Raw genomic sequence first — 18,066 nt, forward strand, 5'->3', positions numbered from 1 at the left:
CTTCTTCTTTTTTTAAAATTCCTATAATCCTGTATTTGTCAGTAAATGGGCTCATGTTCTACATTCACTTTAATATGTGTATTGCAGTTACAGCATGAGTGTTAGTTGTTTGAATGTCTCGCTTTCTTCATTGTTTACTTTATTTTTTCCACTCAAGAAGATTATCTGGTTGTAACAGTTAAAGAAATGGCATTAATATTTCAAGTGTAGACGTGTTCCCACATGTGTATATAGGGTAACACAATCTTTGTCTGGCATGGACACACATTAATAATGCATATTAACCTTGCACATGCGTATGAAACAGAGATCCACACTATCGCACATTAAAAATGCATAAATAGACCAGTCTTGAATGCTGAACGAACACACACACAGTGCAAAACTTGCATCCTCGACCAGTGCTAACATCTACATTCTGCAACTTCTAAATTTACTAGCTAATTGAACATGACTGAACATGTTCAATTAGCGTTAGTCGGTTTGTGGAATAAACTGAAAAGTGTCGTTCTGTAATCTGGTGATTGTGCGCATACCGCATAGGTCTGGATTTATCTGTGTAGGTAGAATTGGACCTGTCCTCAGAGCTGTATCCCTCCCAGTCCACAAGGTTATGTAACTGATTAGCCCTCCTTCTGGAATTTAGGATCTTCCAGATGAGATAAGCAGGGGATCCATCAATCTCCAGTGGAGGAGGTGGCGTTGATTCAGTGGTTACCGGTTCCGGTGCTGGGTGTGCAAGGTTTCAGGAGGGATACATGGAAGGAAGGAAAGATACAATCATCAGCAGGAAGCTGTAGTCTATAGGTAACCAGTTTGATTTGTCTTAGTATCTTGAATGGACCTACGTACTTTGGACTGAGCTTCCTGCTAGGTAGCCTCAGACATAGATCCCTCGTAAAAAGTCATACAATCTGGCCAGGTAGTAATTAGAGTGGGCACGCCTCCAGCACTCAGCCTGGATCTTCTGTCTCCTGATGGCTCGCTGAAGCCAGACATGGGTGCTGTCCCACACCCTCTCCTGTTTTACATTGTGTCTAATACCTGAGTTGATCAGACTCGGAGAACACCCAGCCGTGATCAGAGTCAGTCAGCACTGCTTGTGTGTTTTTTGTAACTTGCAACTTGTACAATTAGGATAAGAAAAGTGTGAGCCGGGAAATAAGGTTAAAAAAACACAAATTGCGCTAAAATGCTCTTCAGGTTGCTTCAGGCAGCTAAGGCAAATGTGCAGTCTCAACATTTTTATGGCAACCAGAGCTTCTGCAGTGACACAATGACTTTACCAATTAACGATTGGCTCTTTTACTTAAAAGGCGGGACTTATTCCGCCAATCCGCACTTTACACTTTCTCCCATTTTTATAATAATATGAATGAACCGTCTTGTTTAATCTTAAAGTTTTGGTGGTCAGACTCGGCACAGAGAGCACAGAGATGATAGCAAATAAATGGTACTGAACGAGCAATCGTTATTATAGTTCAAGTCACAGTTTACTTACTACAAAAAACTAGACTACACCACTGTTTGCTGGGACCGCCGGGCTTGAGGGCACTGGGACCACCAGGGTTGAGATACTGACCGCTCACGCAGACATCAGTGGAGGATCTACCTCACTAGATACCAGTCTCGTCCACCCCGAGATTGATCCAGTGGCCGGGATGGTACTGGCCGATGATGTTCGTGGTGGATCAAGCTCTGCGACTCACACTTTAGTGTACATCACCTCTTTTTAGAATGCAGTGTGTGTTTGTTAAATTAATCTGAGTATAAAGGGACACACACTTGAGACAGAGTCATGAAACCTCCCAACAGAGGAATTTTCCCGCTTGGAAATTCCACCTTTCTTATTGGTCAAGCCAACCCTGAGAGGTGGGACTTTTCTCAAGCTTTATAGAGCATCTGAGCTCTTCCCTCCTTGGCCCTTCTCGATATCTTCGGGTCGCTGTCCTGTGTGGCCTCACCAGGCCCCAGGGCAGCAGGCCTTGACTTAAAACCAGCCATATGCTCATTAAGGAGAGAGAGGACTCTCTCAACCACAACAGAGTCAAGGACAACATCTGGAGTTTGTCACAATTTCTGCAGAAGAAGTCAATCGCAACTCCAACCATCGACTCACGGAAGTAGCTTCATAGCTTCATTCTTCATAGATGCCGCACACTGCTTCCACTGCAAAGAGATTCAAGTATCGCACATTTTAAACAGAGGTTTAATAATAGGCGGTAAACACCGCTTAATGATGTGCTTTGAAAGAAGGAAGCGGATGTTTCTTTTCATAGCTAAATTAATCTTTTCCATAGTTTCATTCCCTGTTCCATTTCTGGTTTCATTCGGTCACTGACCATTTTACCCATGTATGTATGATTGTGTGTATGTATGTTTAGTTGTGTTTGTGATTTAGTTAATAAAACTTGTGCACAATACATATTTAGTTCTGATTCTCTGCTTGCAACAAAGTCAATTTAACGATTTCTGATCTTGTGACACGCTCTAAGCGCTGTACATGCTAAGAAAGAATTATTTTTCTGTGAAAAATACCCTTTTCTTATTAGAGTCAATGATTAATCAAAAGTGTTAGCTGGGCGAACTGATTAATTGATTGTAATATTAATTTAGCTACATCAAGTTAATCCGATGAACTGATCCAAATATTCATAATTAATCATAACTAGTTTTAATTTATTATTAATGTTTCCCCTTTGAGCTAATTTGTTACAATAGCCATCAGCCATCACAGGAATAATGTTTTCAAGCGTAACTGGTGCAAATTACAGACTGCTACATGTGCATGCTTGTGTTCTGCATGTACGGGTATGACATACAAATACAATATACCAAAGTAGGTGTAAACATGATTTTATTTAATATTCCTGTGAAGGATTTAGTACTTGTCTGGTCTAATCAAATTGTTTTTTTTTGTTGTTGTTTTTTTTAGTGGTCATGTTAAGTAGGCATTAATGTTTTGTTTACTAGGGTTACGTTCCTACAGTGCAAATAGCTTCAACATCAGCAGAAATAATGAATCTGTTGTAGCCAATATTAGGAATCATTATGAAATGATGAATCACTGAAGACAACGATCTGACCATATCTGCAAGCGAGGACTCACTTAGGACTCAAAGCTCCTTCAAAGCTCTCAGAAGACCCCATAAAGCAGGTAATATATTGTAGGAAACTCAGAAGTGAAGACCAGGAGACTCGGTTGTATCTTTAGCATGCAGGATTCTTTATTAAGAATGTGCTGTTGGTCTTTAATCATCAAGTCTAACTGTAGTTTTATTCACATTTTAGGGGGTAGTCCAGGTGAAGATAAAGCACTCAGACCCACTCCGATGAAAATAATGTTTTTCTAGGTGTTAATATGTTCTTGTGGCATTTTTCTGATGTTTGAGGACATATCTTGAGAAAAATAAGCTCAAAGTTGTATTTCTGAGTATTTCTACATTCAAATGGCTGTAAATCAGTAGCAGACGCTAAAATGCCGGCTAAAATAGACTGGATCGTGACGTAATAACTCCACTGGGCGTCTCCACACGCGACGTCTTGGAGTGCAATAAATTGATCGGTGATCGGTGATAACTTTTATTAACTTTGGATAATAATAATTAACGTGTATATAATACTGTTGCCCCACCGGTATTGGGGGTGTAAGCTAATATTGAGCGGGAGAGACAGAGCTCTCAGCAACGGGTAGGGGGAGGGTTGTCTCCGTGCCAACGGCTTCGCCCACAACGCAGAGGCGAATTGCTAATGAGCTACTGCCGCTCTGCTGAAGCGAAGTCCCAGAAAACGGCACAGGTTTTGTGATTTTGGCTAAAAATGGCATAATCATAATTTAAAGACCACTGGGAATGTTTAAAAATAGCTCAAAATATGATCGGAGTGGGACTTTAAACAAATTATGCAAAGGATGTGAACAGACCAGACTTTGGAGTTTTGTAAGACTGTGTTTCCTGCTAAGACAGAACATTAAATCTAACATCCTCCAATAAAACAATAAAACTGGAGAGAAGATCTCAAAGATAGAGCATAAGACACAGCCTTGCCCAAACTTCCCTCCTTGCTTATGTATTCATCCCCCTCTACCTACTCCATCTATTTCCCCCTGACTCAAGTCTCTGAAAGTTCACCAACAATGTCTACTATGTAGACCTATGATATAGCTTATGAATTTGTTGTTTTTTCCCTTTCATGCTTGCTATCATTTTAAATGGCGATGGGCCAAGGTGACACAATGGGATCTGAGGCCGGGGGCGGAGCCATCGGATCTCCTCGCCTAGGAGAAGCTGGCTCACAGCAGGGCCCAGGTGTAGCCACGCCACTGAGAGGAGGCTCGAGAGTGCTGGGACCCCTGGGCTTGAGGGCACTGGGACCACCGTGTTTGTGGAAGCTGGGACCACCGGGTTTGTGGTTGCTGGGACCGTCGGGTTTGTGGTTGCTGGGACTGTCGGGCTTGAGGGCACTGGGATCGCTGGGCTTGGGATGAGCCAGGGTGACCGTGAGCCGATGGTCCAAGGGAGTTCGGCGGAGCCGAAAGCTTGATGGTCACTGTTGGAGTTGAGGGAGGAAGGAGTGCAGATGGAGGAGTCAGGGCGATGGGCCAAGGTGACACAATGGGATCTGAGGCCGGGGGCGGAGCCACGGGATCTTCACGCCCAGGAGAAGCTGGCTCACAGCAGGTCCCAGGTCAGAGGAGGGCTCGAGAGTGCTGGGACCCCTGGGCTTATGACCTAAACCAATTTGTCAAATAAATCACTCTTTCTGTAAAACATTAAACAAGTTCATGTAGGCCTAGTGAAGACACCATTTGAAAATTCATGCACTCTTTTTGCAAAACTCTAAACACATTCTCACTGACAAAAACACATTTTGCACTGTGATGCATTTATAGAGGCAGAGGAGGAAGATTATGTAAGAGGTGGTGGACGAGGAGGATGAGGACGAGAAAGAGTGTGGAGAATGTTGGATCCGGCACACCAGAGGGTTTTTGTCTGTGATGTCCCCATGCCAGACCCAACACAAAGACATGATGCTGAGGTACAATGAATCTATCATTGACCTTGATTTTGCAGTTGCAAAACTCTTTAAAGTGTAAAATGCTTTTCATTTAGAGTTTTTTTTTAAAACCTTTTTTGGCTTTTGCAGTTGGACTACTGTATTTATGCAAGTGCTGAATACAGACTTTCTGTACAGTTTATCTGAATTACTAAAACACTAAACCCCATTCTCTGAAGCAAATTCTCAATAGCCTAAACCAATTTGTCAAATAAACCACTCTTTCTGTAAAAAAAAATTACAGGTTTTCTCAATTAAAGGTGCTCTAAGCGATGTCATGTGTTTTTTAGGCCAAAACATTTTTTGTCACATACAGCAAACATCTCCTCACTATCCGCTGGCTGCCTGTCCCCTGAACACACTGTAAAGAAACGCGATCTCTGTAGACAGCCCATGCTTCACAAACAGCACCAAAAACAAACTGCAGCGACCCGCTCCCCAAAACATAACAAACTGTTCCAGCCAATGACCGACAAGAAGGGTTTGGGGGTGTGGTTTGGGGGGTTAGTGTGCGGATGAGGAGGAGGGAGGGTCTAGCTAGCCTCCGTTTTGTTTGACAATAGTTCGAACGTCAACAAGAAGTGACGTCACCCAGGATCGCTTAGAGAACCTTTAACCACATTTCTTGAAATTATGCCTCCTTTTCTAGAAACTCTAAACACAAATATCAAAATGAAGCTCTCCACTCAAAACCATTTAATCTTGCTGAAAAAAAACAACAACAACAACAACAACTTTGCCCTCAAAAACACACACACTACAACATAGTCTTACACGCCATGAGATCATTAAAAACACTGTTACAAAAACATTTTGGCAATCAGGTCTCAATGTCTATTACAGTATACAACATAAATAGAGGGGTGCAGATACAGTGAAATTCAACAATTAGCTTTAAGAAAAGTTTATTTTCATTTCTGTAAAGAGATCTTGCAGTAGATGAAAAGCAGTAGAAAAGAAAAGTTGAAATTCCAAAGAATTGAACATGAACTTGGAATTGCAATACAACACAGTATACTGTCAATTACAGTACATAAATTAAATAAATTATTAAATTTAGCATCCTCAGCCAAATTGCATTAGATTACTGGAAGATGCATATCTGCCATATAGAGCAGTTTCTACTCTAAGTCTTCTGGGAAAAGACTTTCTCTCCCTCCCCTCGGCAGTCTTCTCTCAGTTCTGCAAAAGTACATGTAATTAGAAAGCTTTTTAAACTAGCTACGCATGACCAAATTAACTAGAATTTATCATGCTCCATTGTATTTATTGTGGTAAATTTTGACTAACTTGTTTAGAATTTATAATATGTTACCAATATCAACCAACTTTGCATCATGGACCATTTTGTAAAAGACCATATTGTAAAAAATAAACAAACAAACAAACAAACAAACAAATAAACCTCACAAGGGAGCATCCCCTGAGACACAACTCTGTTGAAATGACTATCAAAATAGATGGTTTGAAATTGCAACATGATTGTTTTGAAAAATATATATAAGTTGATATAATTTCATAACTTGTGATAGGATATGAAGTAGGAATGAGAGTAGTGTCTGTCGTCACTCGTCTCAGCAACTAGTTGTACATCAGTTTAGTTTATACTTTTTTATTGTCCCCTTAGGGAAATTTGTCTTGGGCTCAGTGCATTTCCAGAATAAAAAAATAACACATAAAATATTCTAAATTCATCACAGAATAAATCGATCACATGATGTAGCTGTTCATTGTTTCTGTAATAGAAGACTTTTTATTTTGTAATTATTGAGTTATTAAGTAGTCTCGAGAAGGGATCTGCATCATCCTCAGAAATGAGTAGGGTTTTTCTTGTGTCCTTCCGTTTTACAAAACACTACAAGCAAAGAAACCGATCTGGCGCAACAGGTGCCAATGTACAGTACATGGCCAGTAGGTGGCGGTCATGTTCCAAAGGAGTGAGCGGCCATTAAACACGAAGAAGATGAAAACCCAATCAGCGACTCTTTTCAGTTTGAATGCGAGCGGTTTATTATCATGGTGATTATTGGTACTGTTCATTGTTTCTGTAATAGAAGACTATTTTTTAATTATTGAGTTATTAAGTAGTCTCGAGAAGGGATCTGCATGTCGATAACACATCGAGGTAAATTCAGTTGTCAACATAACGCTTTTTTATTTTTAAAATATGCGCATTGGTTTCCTGTAAGTTATATCGTTAGCTGCTACTGGTTTGTCCGTGTATTCAGTCGATTTCGTGTTAACGCTACTTTTAGTGTTTTCGAGAATCGAGAACAGTGACAGTTTTCATGTTTATTGTCTACTTGTTTTGGTTGTTAATGTTTTTTTTATATCAGTAACGTTATTCAAACTATGTCAGGAGATTTTTGGAATAATACGCAGATTCATATACAATTATCTAGGAAATGTACTAAACACATAAGTCTAAAACATCTCTTGTAGGCAGTCAAATAATGCTACTTACATGTTTATTGACATTAAGAGATGTTAATTAAATTTTTATTGACATTAAGAGATGCATCTCCATCTGTAAATATTATTGTCCAGTAACATCAAAAATACAATAAAATACAAGATGCAAATACAGATTTTTCAGAGGTTATGGACTGGGAAACTTAAACATTCTTAATGAAGTTTTACAAATGAAACACTTTGTTGTCTTCACAAGAATATGCTCATTAGCATGGCAAAGGGGTTTCGTTTAAAACCATGACCTTGCCGTTGCTATCATTTGCTCTACTGTTTGAGTTACAGGTTCAAAAAAGAGTTATGTTGGTTCTCCATTCTTATATAATAATAATATTTTAATTCTACACTCTAGTAAAGATCCAAGATGAACGCAAGAGGAAAAAATGGGCCGGTGTTTATCAAGACATACAGTAAACGGATGCGAAAGGTGGAGCCTTGGTTCTCCCCTGACCTGAAGAAAGCAGCTTTCTCTTTTTCAAGCACTCCTTCATCAGATCAGTCCATACCAGAGGAGACACAGCCCAAGAAACGGTAAAACATGCTCACCCACTTATTCAATTTCAAAACTGTGGTTTGACTTTTTTTTATAGTGAAGCTGTTATTATCCACACCAGTTTATCATTCCTTTCTCTGTTCTAAGGAGAAGAAGAGAAACAGCCTCTCGCCCTGCTAAGAGCAAAGGCATGACTGCCATAAAGGAGAACATGAGTGATGAGGAAAACTATGCACCAACCTCACCATTCAGGTCAGGACTCACGACTGGGACATAATGCCACACCAGAACACATATTTTACTCACTTTGCGTGGAAAAAATGAAATGTCCTCACAGAGAATGTTATTTGACTGCAAAGTTGTCAACTTCCAATGATGTTTAATGAATTAGGCTAACATTACAGAACTGCAAAATTCCATTATTTATTTGTATCTTTTTTGAAGCACAGTTTTAATGTTACTTGAATTTAACCCCTAATCTTATTTGACTTATTTAGAAGATTCTAAAACCCATTAAAAATGAACTGAACAGTTATCTTTTCCTTCACTGTTCTGTATGCCTGTTTCTCTGCAGAAAGAAGACAAATGCAAAACCAGTAAGGACTACAGCTGTGAGAAAGACTCAAACAAAAAAGAAGGCTAAAATATATAAACAATTAATACTCAGCAACAGCAGTGAAAATGACGATGAGTCCTTTACGACGAAGAAAGGCCATGCAAAAACGTCTGCTGATAAACGTCCTGGGTAAGTTTTATTATACGTTTTGTAAAAACAAAATCAGAATGTCGTAACTGTTGCTTGAGTCCGGATCAGTGAAATGCTTTGTATCTCTGTAGTTCCAAGAAAGTGTTAGACCCTCCCCATCTGGGCAGGTTTGTCACTCATCGCAAAAGACCAGCACCACCCATGCGAACTAAGCAAATTGTAAGTAACAGTATTTATTGTTATTATTGTTTTTTTGTGTGTGTAACATGAGAAAATGTTGATGGATTGTCATTGTCAAAATCGGTGTTCTTGCTTCTCCCCTTCTTCTCTTTTCACCTAGTCTGTTGCTGTTCACCGCACGCTAAATTCCTCAGATGATTTCCTCCCTGTGTTTTCCCAAAAGAAGCGCAAGAAGCCGTTCTACATGGAACACCATGACTCAAATAATCATGCTGCTAACAAGAACCGCAAACGCACACAGAACCGTGCGACTCTGGCTGAGGTCTCTTTCAATGATAGTGATGACCAGCAGCTTCCGAGTAAACGTCCCCTGCTGTCCAGCACCCCATCACTGGTCTGCAGAAAGCTCCAGAACTTACCAGAGCCCTCCATCAGTGAGATCTCCTCCCTCAGCTTTGATGAACTTCACCAACCTACTGAAAACAACAACAGTGCTCATAGTTTGAAGAACGTTAAAGCGTGTGACCACACCGCACGAGAGAAGACAAGTCAGCAGCTCCCAAACCCAGACATCTCTTCTGGAGAGAGAGCGGAGGGTGAAGAAGAGGATGCAGTTGTGGAAGAGAGAGCTGGGTATGGAGAGAGGGATCAGAGAAATGAAGGATCTGAAGCAGACGCCACGTCTGCACAGGCAAGCAGAGGTTTTGGATGCGTGTTAACACCGTCACACCTAGAATCCTTAGCAGAGGACCTAAAGGAGAGGTGAGTAATGGCTGCTAATTTACAGAGAGAGGAGAAAAAAAAACCTATTGGTGATTTATGAATGTTTTTTTTACATCAAATGTTTTCATCACTAGCCAAAAGTTTTGAAACCATTTTTGAGTGTGTTTCTCAGCAATTTGTTACGTAACATTAAGCTGTCCCTAGTAGTTGTAATAATAATAACCTAATCATAAAGAATCATGAGTTGGTGTGTTCAAAACTTCGACTGCTAGTGTATGTACAAATTGTCACGTTTTTATTTGAATAAAAAGTGCCAATTCATTTCTGTCTGTTTATGTTGATATAGATGTCGCACAGTGGATGTAGACTTGGCGCTCAAAAGAATCGATGTCTCAGACCATCTGTCGTTGCAAAGCTGCAGCAGGAAACGGGAAAAGAAGATTGCCTCAAACTGTTTGGAGTCCTCCATGGCAACTAGACAGAACAGCCAAAACTTTGTAACTGCTTCATCCAGCTGCTCTTCACTATCCAAACTGTCCCTCTATATCTCCTCTTCGAAGTCTCTTAACACTTCTTCTTCAACTGAAGCGATTGGCTCAAATATGTCCCTTCTTGACCGTCTTAAAGCTGAATGTCTGTTATCTTCCCTCACTGTCTGCATTCCCCGTCTTGACTTGGGTGCGTATCATTTTGTCCACCAGGGGGCAACAAAAGCTCCCTGCACTGACTCGCCACACAGGCTCCCCATCAGTCGCAGGGAAATTGCCACCTCTCCACCTTTTAAGGGGACAGGGAATTATATCCCAAACAGTCCAATAAATCACAGGACTCCCAGTAATGCTGAAGCGGTTGTTCGACACTTGTCTGCATCATTCCAACCACCTCCAGTCTCTCCACCTGCCTCTGCACCTCATAGCAAAACACGACCGCCTGCTGTGCTTAAAGAACGCACAGGTGCTGGTACTGGGACCGGTCGTAAAGTTTGTGTGAGTGGACTGAATGTCAGCCGCTGGTCAAAGAGGGGTACTGGAGAGTTCAATGAAAAACGGAGGAAAAAGGAAGGACGAACAAAGGCTGTGTCTGGAGACTACAGTTCTGGGTGCAGCATGTTATCTGCTGGAGCAGACACTTATGCAGCGGTCAGTTATTGTCAAGAATACATTCATGTGCTTATTATTTTGCTATAATATTTACTTTTACAATATTCATTTTCTCACATTTTTTGAGAATTAAAACTGTTTATTTACGTATCATTGTCTTTCACTGGAATATAGTTCACAGCAATCCACTTTACGATTGAGTTATTTTTTCGTACTTAAACCATTTACTCATATGTTCTTGTATCCCATCTGTAATTCAATTTGGAATTGCTTATTTCAAATCTTTATTACAAAATGTATGCATGGTCAAGAGGAATGTATTTTTAGTATTCCTTTTTTAAAAAAATAATGATTATTTCATAATATTATGGTAATCACACTAAATTAATATGTTAAGCCTACAGACCCATATTAATTTTGTTATCGTAGCTTTATGCAATTTTTGTCAACTTAATTAATCTTATATGTCTCTTATCTTATTTTATGAATATTTATATGGGCATTATTATTATTATTATTACAATAAGCTAAATTTATTTATTTATCCCAGACCAACATCTGACTACCCAGAAATATGCGCTACCTCTTTGAGATTCAGTGTTTTTATTAGTATGTAGAATGCAAAGTCACCCCTACACCACGGGGGGTGTGTGTGTGTTTACGGCCTCATTTGGATATCTTCAGTTTGTATTTAGTAAATGAAATCAAAGTATTTTGACTTCCAATTCTCCAGGGTGTTATTTTTCAGGGGGAAGGAAAATGCCATTGTTTTGCAAAAACCATTAATTGTAACCAAATGTTTCAGCTGCTTGTCTTTTTTTTGTGCGTTCATGCAGGAAACAACATGTGGCTGGCTGCAGGGCACCAGTGGGATTGGTCTGGCTGTGACGCCTATCAGAATGGCGCAAATGAATCTCTCCTCCATCCTGGCCAACTTCACTCCTGACACACTCACGACACACTCCTGGGGCCGACTAAAGGCAGCACTGTCCCTACATAAGAAGAAAACTGGTATGTGTTTACTGTAGCAGACCAGATAATAAGCCAGTAGACACAAACAAAAGGTCTTTGATTCATATACCAAACTGCCCAGGGTTTGCATAATTGAGAATGGTACATGATGGTTGATTTTTAGTGCCACCTTTGTTCTGTTACCTCAGAAAGCATGTAAAATGGCCTAAAGTTCTTGTCACCTTTCCTAAAATGTTGTGTATAAATGTGTGTACTGCAGCATTTCCGACCCCTCGGCGCTTGGTACAGTCTCATCTGAAGTCCCCAGGCTCTGGTTTTCCAGCTGACACCACTAGTTTAGACCTGTTTGCTTCCCCTCTCTTCACACCATCCAGAGTCACACCTTTACGCATGCTCCGGTCCACCATGAACACCCCCATGGTAAAGACACAGAGATATATATTCACTCCTCTTTTTTTCCTCATAATTATGAGATATAATCTTGCAATTCTAAGAAAAAGTCAGATTCGTGAGAGAAAAAGAGAGAAAATGAAAATTCTGTCATCAAGTTGTTTAAAACTTATGAATTTCTTTCTTTCTGCTGAACACAAAAGAAGATATTTTGAAGAATGTCGGTAACCAAACAGTTGATGGGCCCCATTGACCTCCATAGTATTTTTTTTTTCCTATGGAAGTCAATGGGGTCCATCAACTGTTTGGTTACCGACATTCTTCAAAATATCTTCTTTTGTGTTCAGCAGAAAGAAAGAAATTCATAAGTTTTAAACAACTTGATGACAGAATTTTCATTTTGAAGTGAACTATTGCTTTAAGTGTTACAAGTATAATAGAATAATGTACGGTCTGCAATATAATATAATTTTTAATGCTTTTTTTTTTTCAGTTACTTTCTCAGATTTTTAATAAGTCTCTTTATTCCAGTTATTTCTCTATTACAGCTGATCTCTGTGATGTCTCTTTTCTCCCATTTTTTACTCTGCCTTTGTGTTCCAGACATCATATGATGAGGATATCAGCGATGCAGAAAAAGTGTATCAGGAATGTCAGCAGAGCGGCCCACTTTCCTTTAGTGACTGTATCCCTCCAGCTCGCATGAAGCACTGTAACAAGATTGGCGAAGGGACATTTGGAGAGGTCTTCTCAACTATAAACGATTCCAATGAGACCGTTGCTCTCAAAGTATGTGCTCAATTTATCCATATACAATTTCATTGTCTTACACATCACAGGGTGACTTAATGCAAACACACAATATATTTAAAATACATTTTGAACTTCTGTGTATCTATATATGTAAATAGATGTTTAGTCACTGAATTGTAAGCAGAATTATTTCGTAAACATACAAAAATGATGTTTAAATGTAATTTCCATAGATCATCCCAGTAGAAGGCAGTCAGCAGGTCAACGGTGAACACCAGAAAACATTTTGTGAAATCCTCCATGAAATCATCATTTCCAAGTAGGATCTCTGGCATATCTCAACAAATATGTTATACATTTGAATGAATGGCGTGTAAATATTCAACATATCTTCAATGTTCCTACAGAGAGCTGAGCAGCCTTAACCTAAAGGAGATTAACAAGACAGATGGTTTCATTGGGCTCAACAAGTATGCTTCTACTCTTTATTTTTATTTTTTATATAGCTTATATAAGTGTAAAATGAGGTGATTGGAAGTTTGCATGTTACATTTCTAAGAATACACATATAAAGAAGGACATTTTGTTTAGAAAGAAATCGTTTTTCTATAATTTTACCTTGGGTGAACGATTCGTTTACTTTTTAGTTTACATTGTGTCCGTGGACGTTACCCTGAAGCTCTGCTCAAAGCCTGGGACAAGTTTGACCGTCAGAAGGGATCAGAGAATGACAGACCTGGTAAGCTAAATGTGTGAACAATTTATGTCTTTAAATAGTTTTATATTTAGTGACCATTAATGAATTGCTTCTGTTGGCACAGATTTCTTTGATGATGAGCAGCTGTTTTTAATCCTGGAGTTTGAGTTTGGAGGGAGTGATCTAGAGAACATGAATGGAAAGGTACTTGCGTACAGGTTTCCATATTTATACAGGTTTGTCTATTCCAGGTATTCTATAAAGCCTGAAGTCCACTGAACATCTTTGGTGTGAATTCAGGCCCCTTCACTTTAGTGACTGACCTCGCTGATGCTTTTGTCATTGTATGCCTTAACTTGAATTGATTTTGAGTTATTTCACCAAAAAATCTACATTCTGTCACTCATATAACTTGGTTTCATTTTTGAAACACAAATTAAGATATTTTTAATGAAACCACCAGTGAAAGTTCATTGCACCAAAAGTTCAAAAAGGATAATAAAAGAAATTCATATGAATCGAGTAATTTAAACCAAATCTTTTGAAGAGACACAATAACTTTTGATCAACAAACATATGCAGAGCACATCAAATATGGTAAACTGAAGCTTAACCTTATTTCTTAACCCTAAAGTCTTCATGTCTCTTCGGAGGACTTGCATTAAAATGTTCATTTAATTTGGATTTAGTTTACAATATCTTTATGAACTTTGTTCAAAAAAGTTTTGGTGGACTGGCATAAATTTGTGTTTTGAAGAACAACAAAAATCGTACGGTTTGGAACGGTACAAGGTAAACGATAACAATTTTCCTTTTTGGGTGAACTATCCCTTTAAGAATTACTTTAATATCTCAACCTGTTTATTAGAAGTGATTGTCCATAATATACTTTGAGCTATATTGTATCATTATGACAACTTAAAAGTTTGTTTGTGTGTACCATTGCAGCTAACCTCCATGGCCCAGGCCAAGAGTGTTCTTCATCAAGTCACCGCAGCTTTGGCTGTTGCTGAGCAAGCCCTGTGCTTTGAACACAGGTAACAAGTTTGAAGCTGAAATTTAAATGTAGATGCATACAAATTTCTGTATATGCTGTCAGTGTAAGCTGATGCAAGTGGTGTGTGCTGATGTTTCAGAGATCTTCATTGGGGGAACATCCTGGTGAAGAATGTCAAGCACAAGCACAATGAGTTCATTCTTAATGGAACGGTGCATTCCATAGAGACTCGAGGGGTTCATGTCAATATTATTGACTACTCGCTCTCACGTCTGGAGATCGGTCAGTCCAATGCAGAACTCTTTCTCTAACTCCTTTTGGCACAAATATTTTTCAGTCTCATAAATGTAGTTTTTAAGATGCTGGTGTTGCAAATCCCATGTTTATTAACTATTATCCAACATTCAATTAATTTAGCATGTATTCCCCCAGCCTTACTCTTAAAATGGTGACCTTCTCAACTGCAACTCATCTAACAATTAAAATCATACATTATTTTGAGATTCAATGAACAGTTTGAATCTTAAATGAGTCTTTAACTTTTTATTTTATTTTTATAAATGTTGTTGATTTGCATTTGTAAAGCTAAACCATCCCAACCATTCCAAGAAAAATGATCAAAATAAACTTACATTTCCCATAAATTAACTACAAATCAATATTTGGTCCCAAACTAGCTAGCCATTAGTGAAGGACAAATTCGACAATTTTATAACCAGCTTTGTACTGTTGCAATGTTGGTACTGGTTGTATATTTAAACAAGCAATATGTACTTTTTCTTCATGTTACCTGCATGTCGGACTTGCCGACAAATAAACAATGTCTTTGTGACTCTGTAACACGGAGAGAGAGAGTACACATTTGTAGGATTATCCGTGAACGTACTACGGTCATTGTAACAATACAAAGCTGGTTGAAAATGTATGCTTGTATCCTTTAGGAGAAAGTTTAATTTAGTCAAAATTAGCAAAGTTTACTCTTGGTACAAGAGTTGAAAATGTAGTAAAACTGACACACGTGAATTGGAAAATAAGTGCTTGAACACTTTTCTCTCTCTCAGATGGACTGACGGTGTCATGTGATATCTCTTCTGATGAAGAGTTGTTTATGGGACAGGGAGATTACCAGTTTGACGTCTACCGCCTAATGAAGAAAGAAAACAAGTGTGTGCTTCAGCCTCAGACAGAAAGATATTTAAAATTCTTTCATTCTAAATGAAGGATTGATGATTCTCATTGTTCTTTTTTCATTCTCTGTTTCTCAGTAACTGCTGGTCCATTTATAATCCCCATTCCAATGTGTTGTGGCTGCACTATCTGGCTGATAAGCTTTTGAGTATGAACTACAAGAACAAAGCCAAGTCCAACCAGCAAAGGACACTAAAAAGTGGCCTCAAATCGTTCCAGTCGGAGATCCTGAATTATCCATCAGCTACAGAAGCTCTAATGAACTGCACATTCTTTCAGTGAAACTTTTGTTTTAATTAACACAATATATAGACCTGTATATTTAGATTTACCAGTCCAGGGCACGTAAAATGTTCTATAAAAAAGGATATTAAAAACAAATAAAGAAAATGGCCTATCATGCAATTTAAAAAACAAAAATATGTAATTTATTGATACTCGTTAATTATCTTGAGATGGTTAGAGTTTTGGCATAGTATGGCGAACCCAGCTGTTCTTGCATTCTCTTTTTGTTTAAGAAAAGTCGCAACATTCCACACCATATTTCCAGCAATCCAAACTTGGCAGTTCATTTTATTAATTAATAGAGGTCCATGTAGGATTTGGTGCAGAACTGTTCATCTTTTTCCCTTTAGACCTTGATATCATCCTTTTGCTGGGAGAGACCACACGTGAAGCATCAATGGAGGAAGCCTCTACACAGGAACATTCTCTTCTTTCAGATCTTTGATATGTCCACTCTGACCGTAGTGTCCTGTAGTCCTTCAATGTTTATGACCGAATGCATAATCTCTTTATTTTTGCAACAATTTAAGACATTGGGTCTGTGTGCTGCATTTTGTTAAACAGGTTAAACAGGATAATAGTGAGATGTGTCCTGTAGAAAAGCTTATTTGGTGTTTAGCTTGCAGTTGAGTGTAATTATGCAGAAAAGGAGACTTTGGTGATCCTGTTCTCAATATGTTGGGACAGATACAGCCAAATGTTCAGTGGGACCTCAAAAAGAGAAATATTTGGTGAACCACTCCTGTTTTTGAGGGTCTTGTCCATCAGGCCCTGTTTCAATAACCCTCTGCTCAGCAGGAGTCCTGAAACACAAGCACAAGATTAGAACTAGAAATATAGATATGACATCTTGGTAGAAAAAAGGTTTTAATACTGAACCAGGAAAAGGTTGTTTGTTTTTTACATCAAGACTAGGTTATAATGTATGCACCTAATTTTTAACATTTGTGTATTTGGTTTACAATAAGTTACCATTAGTTAACGCAAGTTAATGTATTACTATTAACTAACAATGCAACAAATTTGTTACAGTGTTTATTATTCTTCGTTAACGTTAGTTAATAAAAACACAACAGATCATTGTTAGTTCATGTCAGCTTGGGTCCATTAAATAACAACTTTGGATTTTAATTATGTATTTGTAAATGTTAAAATTAACATGATCTAAGATTAATGATTGCTTTACAAGTATTTTTTATTGTAAGTTACTGCTGTTGTGTACTGCATATTTTTGCCAATGTACTGTAGTTACCTATTCCATACTTTTGTTTTATAATGGTTGGTAAGTTCACTTTTTTTACTGTGGAAAAGTTCAATGCTGCTACTTGCATTATACAAAAGGCATACAAATTAAATAGAGACTCTAAAACAAAGTATTTGATCATTTTGGCATATTTATAGTATATTAATATTATATTAAGTTTTGGTTACACTATTTTAAGGTGATGTCACATTGTAAGTACTGAGTAATATTAATTAACTACATGTACTTACTATAGAGTTAGGTTTTGGTTTAGTGTCTTGTAATTATGCATTATCTACTGTTACTACTATGTACATATAGTAACGTAACTACGTCACCATTAAATAAAGTGTTACCTAAGTTTTAGTAATATTATGTTTTTAGCTTTATTTTGGTTGACAAAAATGATTTTTTTTAAATAGTTTTAGTTAACAATAAAAACCGGTTTTGAATTAAAAATATGATTTTGTATGCAATTTCAATGCATGTTGTACATGCAATATGAGGTGATTTTCCTTGCAATAGAAAAGGCACTACATACTGAGGATTTTTAACTGAATAAAAGCAACTGTTTAACTATGCCGTTCCTGTAGCTCAAACAGCAAGGCATGGTGCTAACAACGCTGAGGTCATGAGTTCGAAACCTGGTGAATGTATGAACTGAACTGATGAAATGTATATTTTGAATGCAATGTAGGTCACTGGATAAATGAGAACATAATTGCATATTATTCATCACATTTATGCATTTGGTATTTTCATGAAATTAAATAGCCATTAATAATTCTCATTAAGAACAAAATGTTGAGATATGT

The 18,066-nt window shown here is 38.1% G+C and overlaps 2 protein-coding genes across 2 annotated transcripts in view; one reads left to right on the forward strand and one right to left on the reverse strand.

Moving 5' to 3' along the window:
* The first annotated feature begins 7,097 nt into the window (after positions 1-7,097).
* haspin (histone H3 associated protein kinase) lies at positions 7,098-16,143 on the forward strand. The gene is made up of 18 exons (XM_056265063.1): positions 7,098-7,180; positions 7,877-8,055; positions 8,165-8,269; positions 8,592-8,762; positions 8,855-8,942; positions 9,064-9,665; positions 9,973-10,765; positions 11,563-11,737; positions 11,958-12,118; positions 12,692-12,877; positions 13,075-13,160; positions 13,249-13,311; positions 13,489-13,580; positions 13,663-13,742; positions 14,487-14,575; positions 14,675-14,817; positions 15,597-15,699; positions 15,801-16,143. Exons 2-18 carry the CDS (start codon positions 7,889-7,891, stop codon positions 16,003-16,005), a joined length of 3,309 nt encoding a protein of 1,102 aa, XP_056121038.1. The 5' UTR covers positions 7,098-7,180; positions 7,877-7,888; the 3' UTR covers positions 16,006-16,143.
* fam184b (family with sequence similarity 184 member B) overlaps positions 16,126-18,066 on the reverse strand; it is a 41,734-nt gene continuing 39,793 nt past the window's right edge. Inside the window, exon 19 of the mRNA XM_056265064.1 lies at positions 16,126-16,811. Coding sequence (XP_056121039.1) covers positions 16,721-16,811 — 91 coding nt within the window. The 3' untranslated portion in view covers positions 16,126-16,720. The remainder of the gene's footprint in view (positions 16,812-18,066) is intronic.

Source organism: Rhinichthys klamathensis, unplaced genomic scaffold (assembly GCF_029890125.1).
Source record: "Rhinichthys klamathensis goyatoka isolate OS25496 unplaced genomic scaffold, OSU_Roscu_1.1 h1tg000229l_1, whole genome shotgun sequence".
Classification (NCBI taxonomy): domain Eukaryota; kingdom Metazoa; phylum Chordata; class Actinopteri; order Cypriniformes; family Leuciscidae; genus Rhinichthys; species Rhinichthys klamathensis.

Excerpts from the sequence above, each read along its gene's own strand:
- haspin (XM_056265063.1), top strand. The coding sequence starts at position 7,889 with ATGAACGCAAGAGGAAAAAATGGGCCGGTGTTTATCAAGACATACAGT. Across the intron at positions 12,119-12,691 it reads CCACCATGAACACCCCCATG|ACATCATATGATGAGGATAT; the intron begins GTAAAGACACAG and ends TTTGTGTTCCAG. Across the intron at positions 13,161-13,248 it reads CATGAAATCATCATTTCCAA|AGAGCTGAGCAGCCTTAACC; the intron begins GTAGGATCTCTG and ends ATGTTCCTACAG.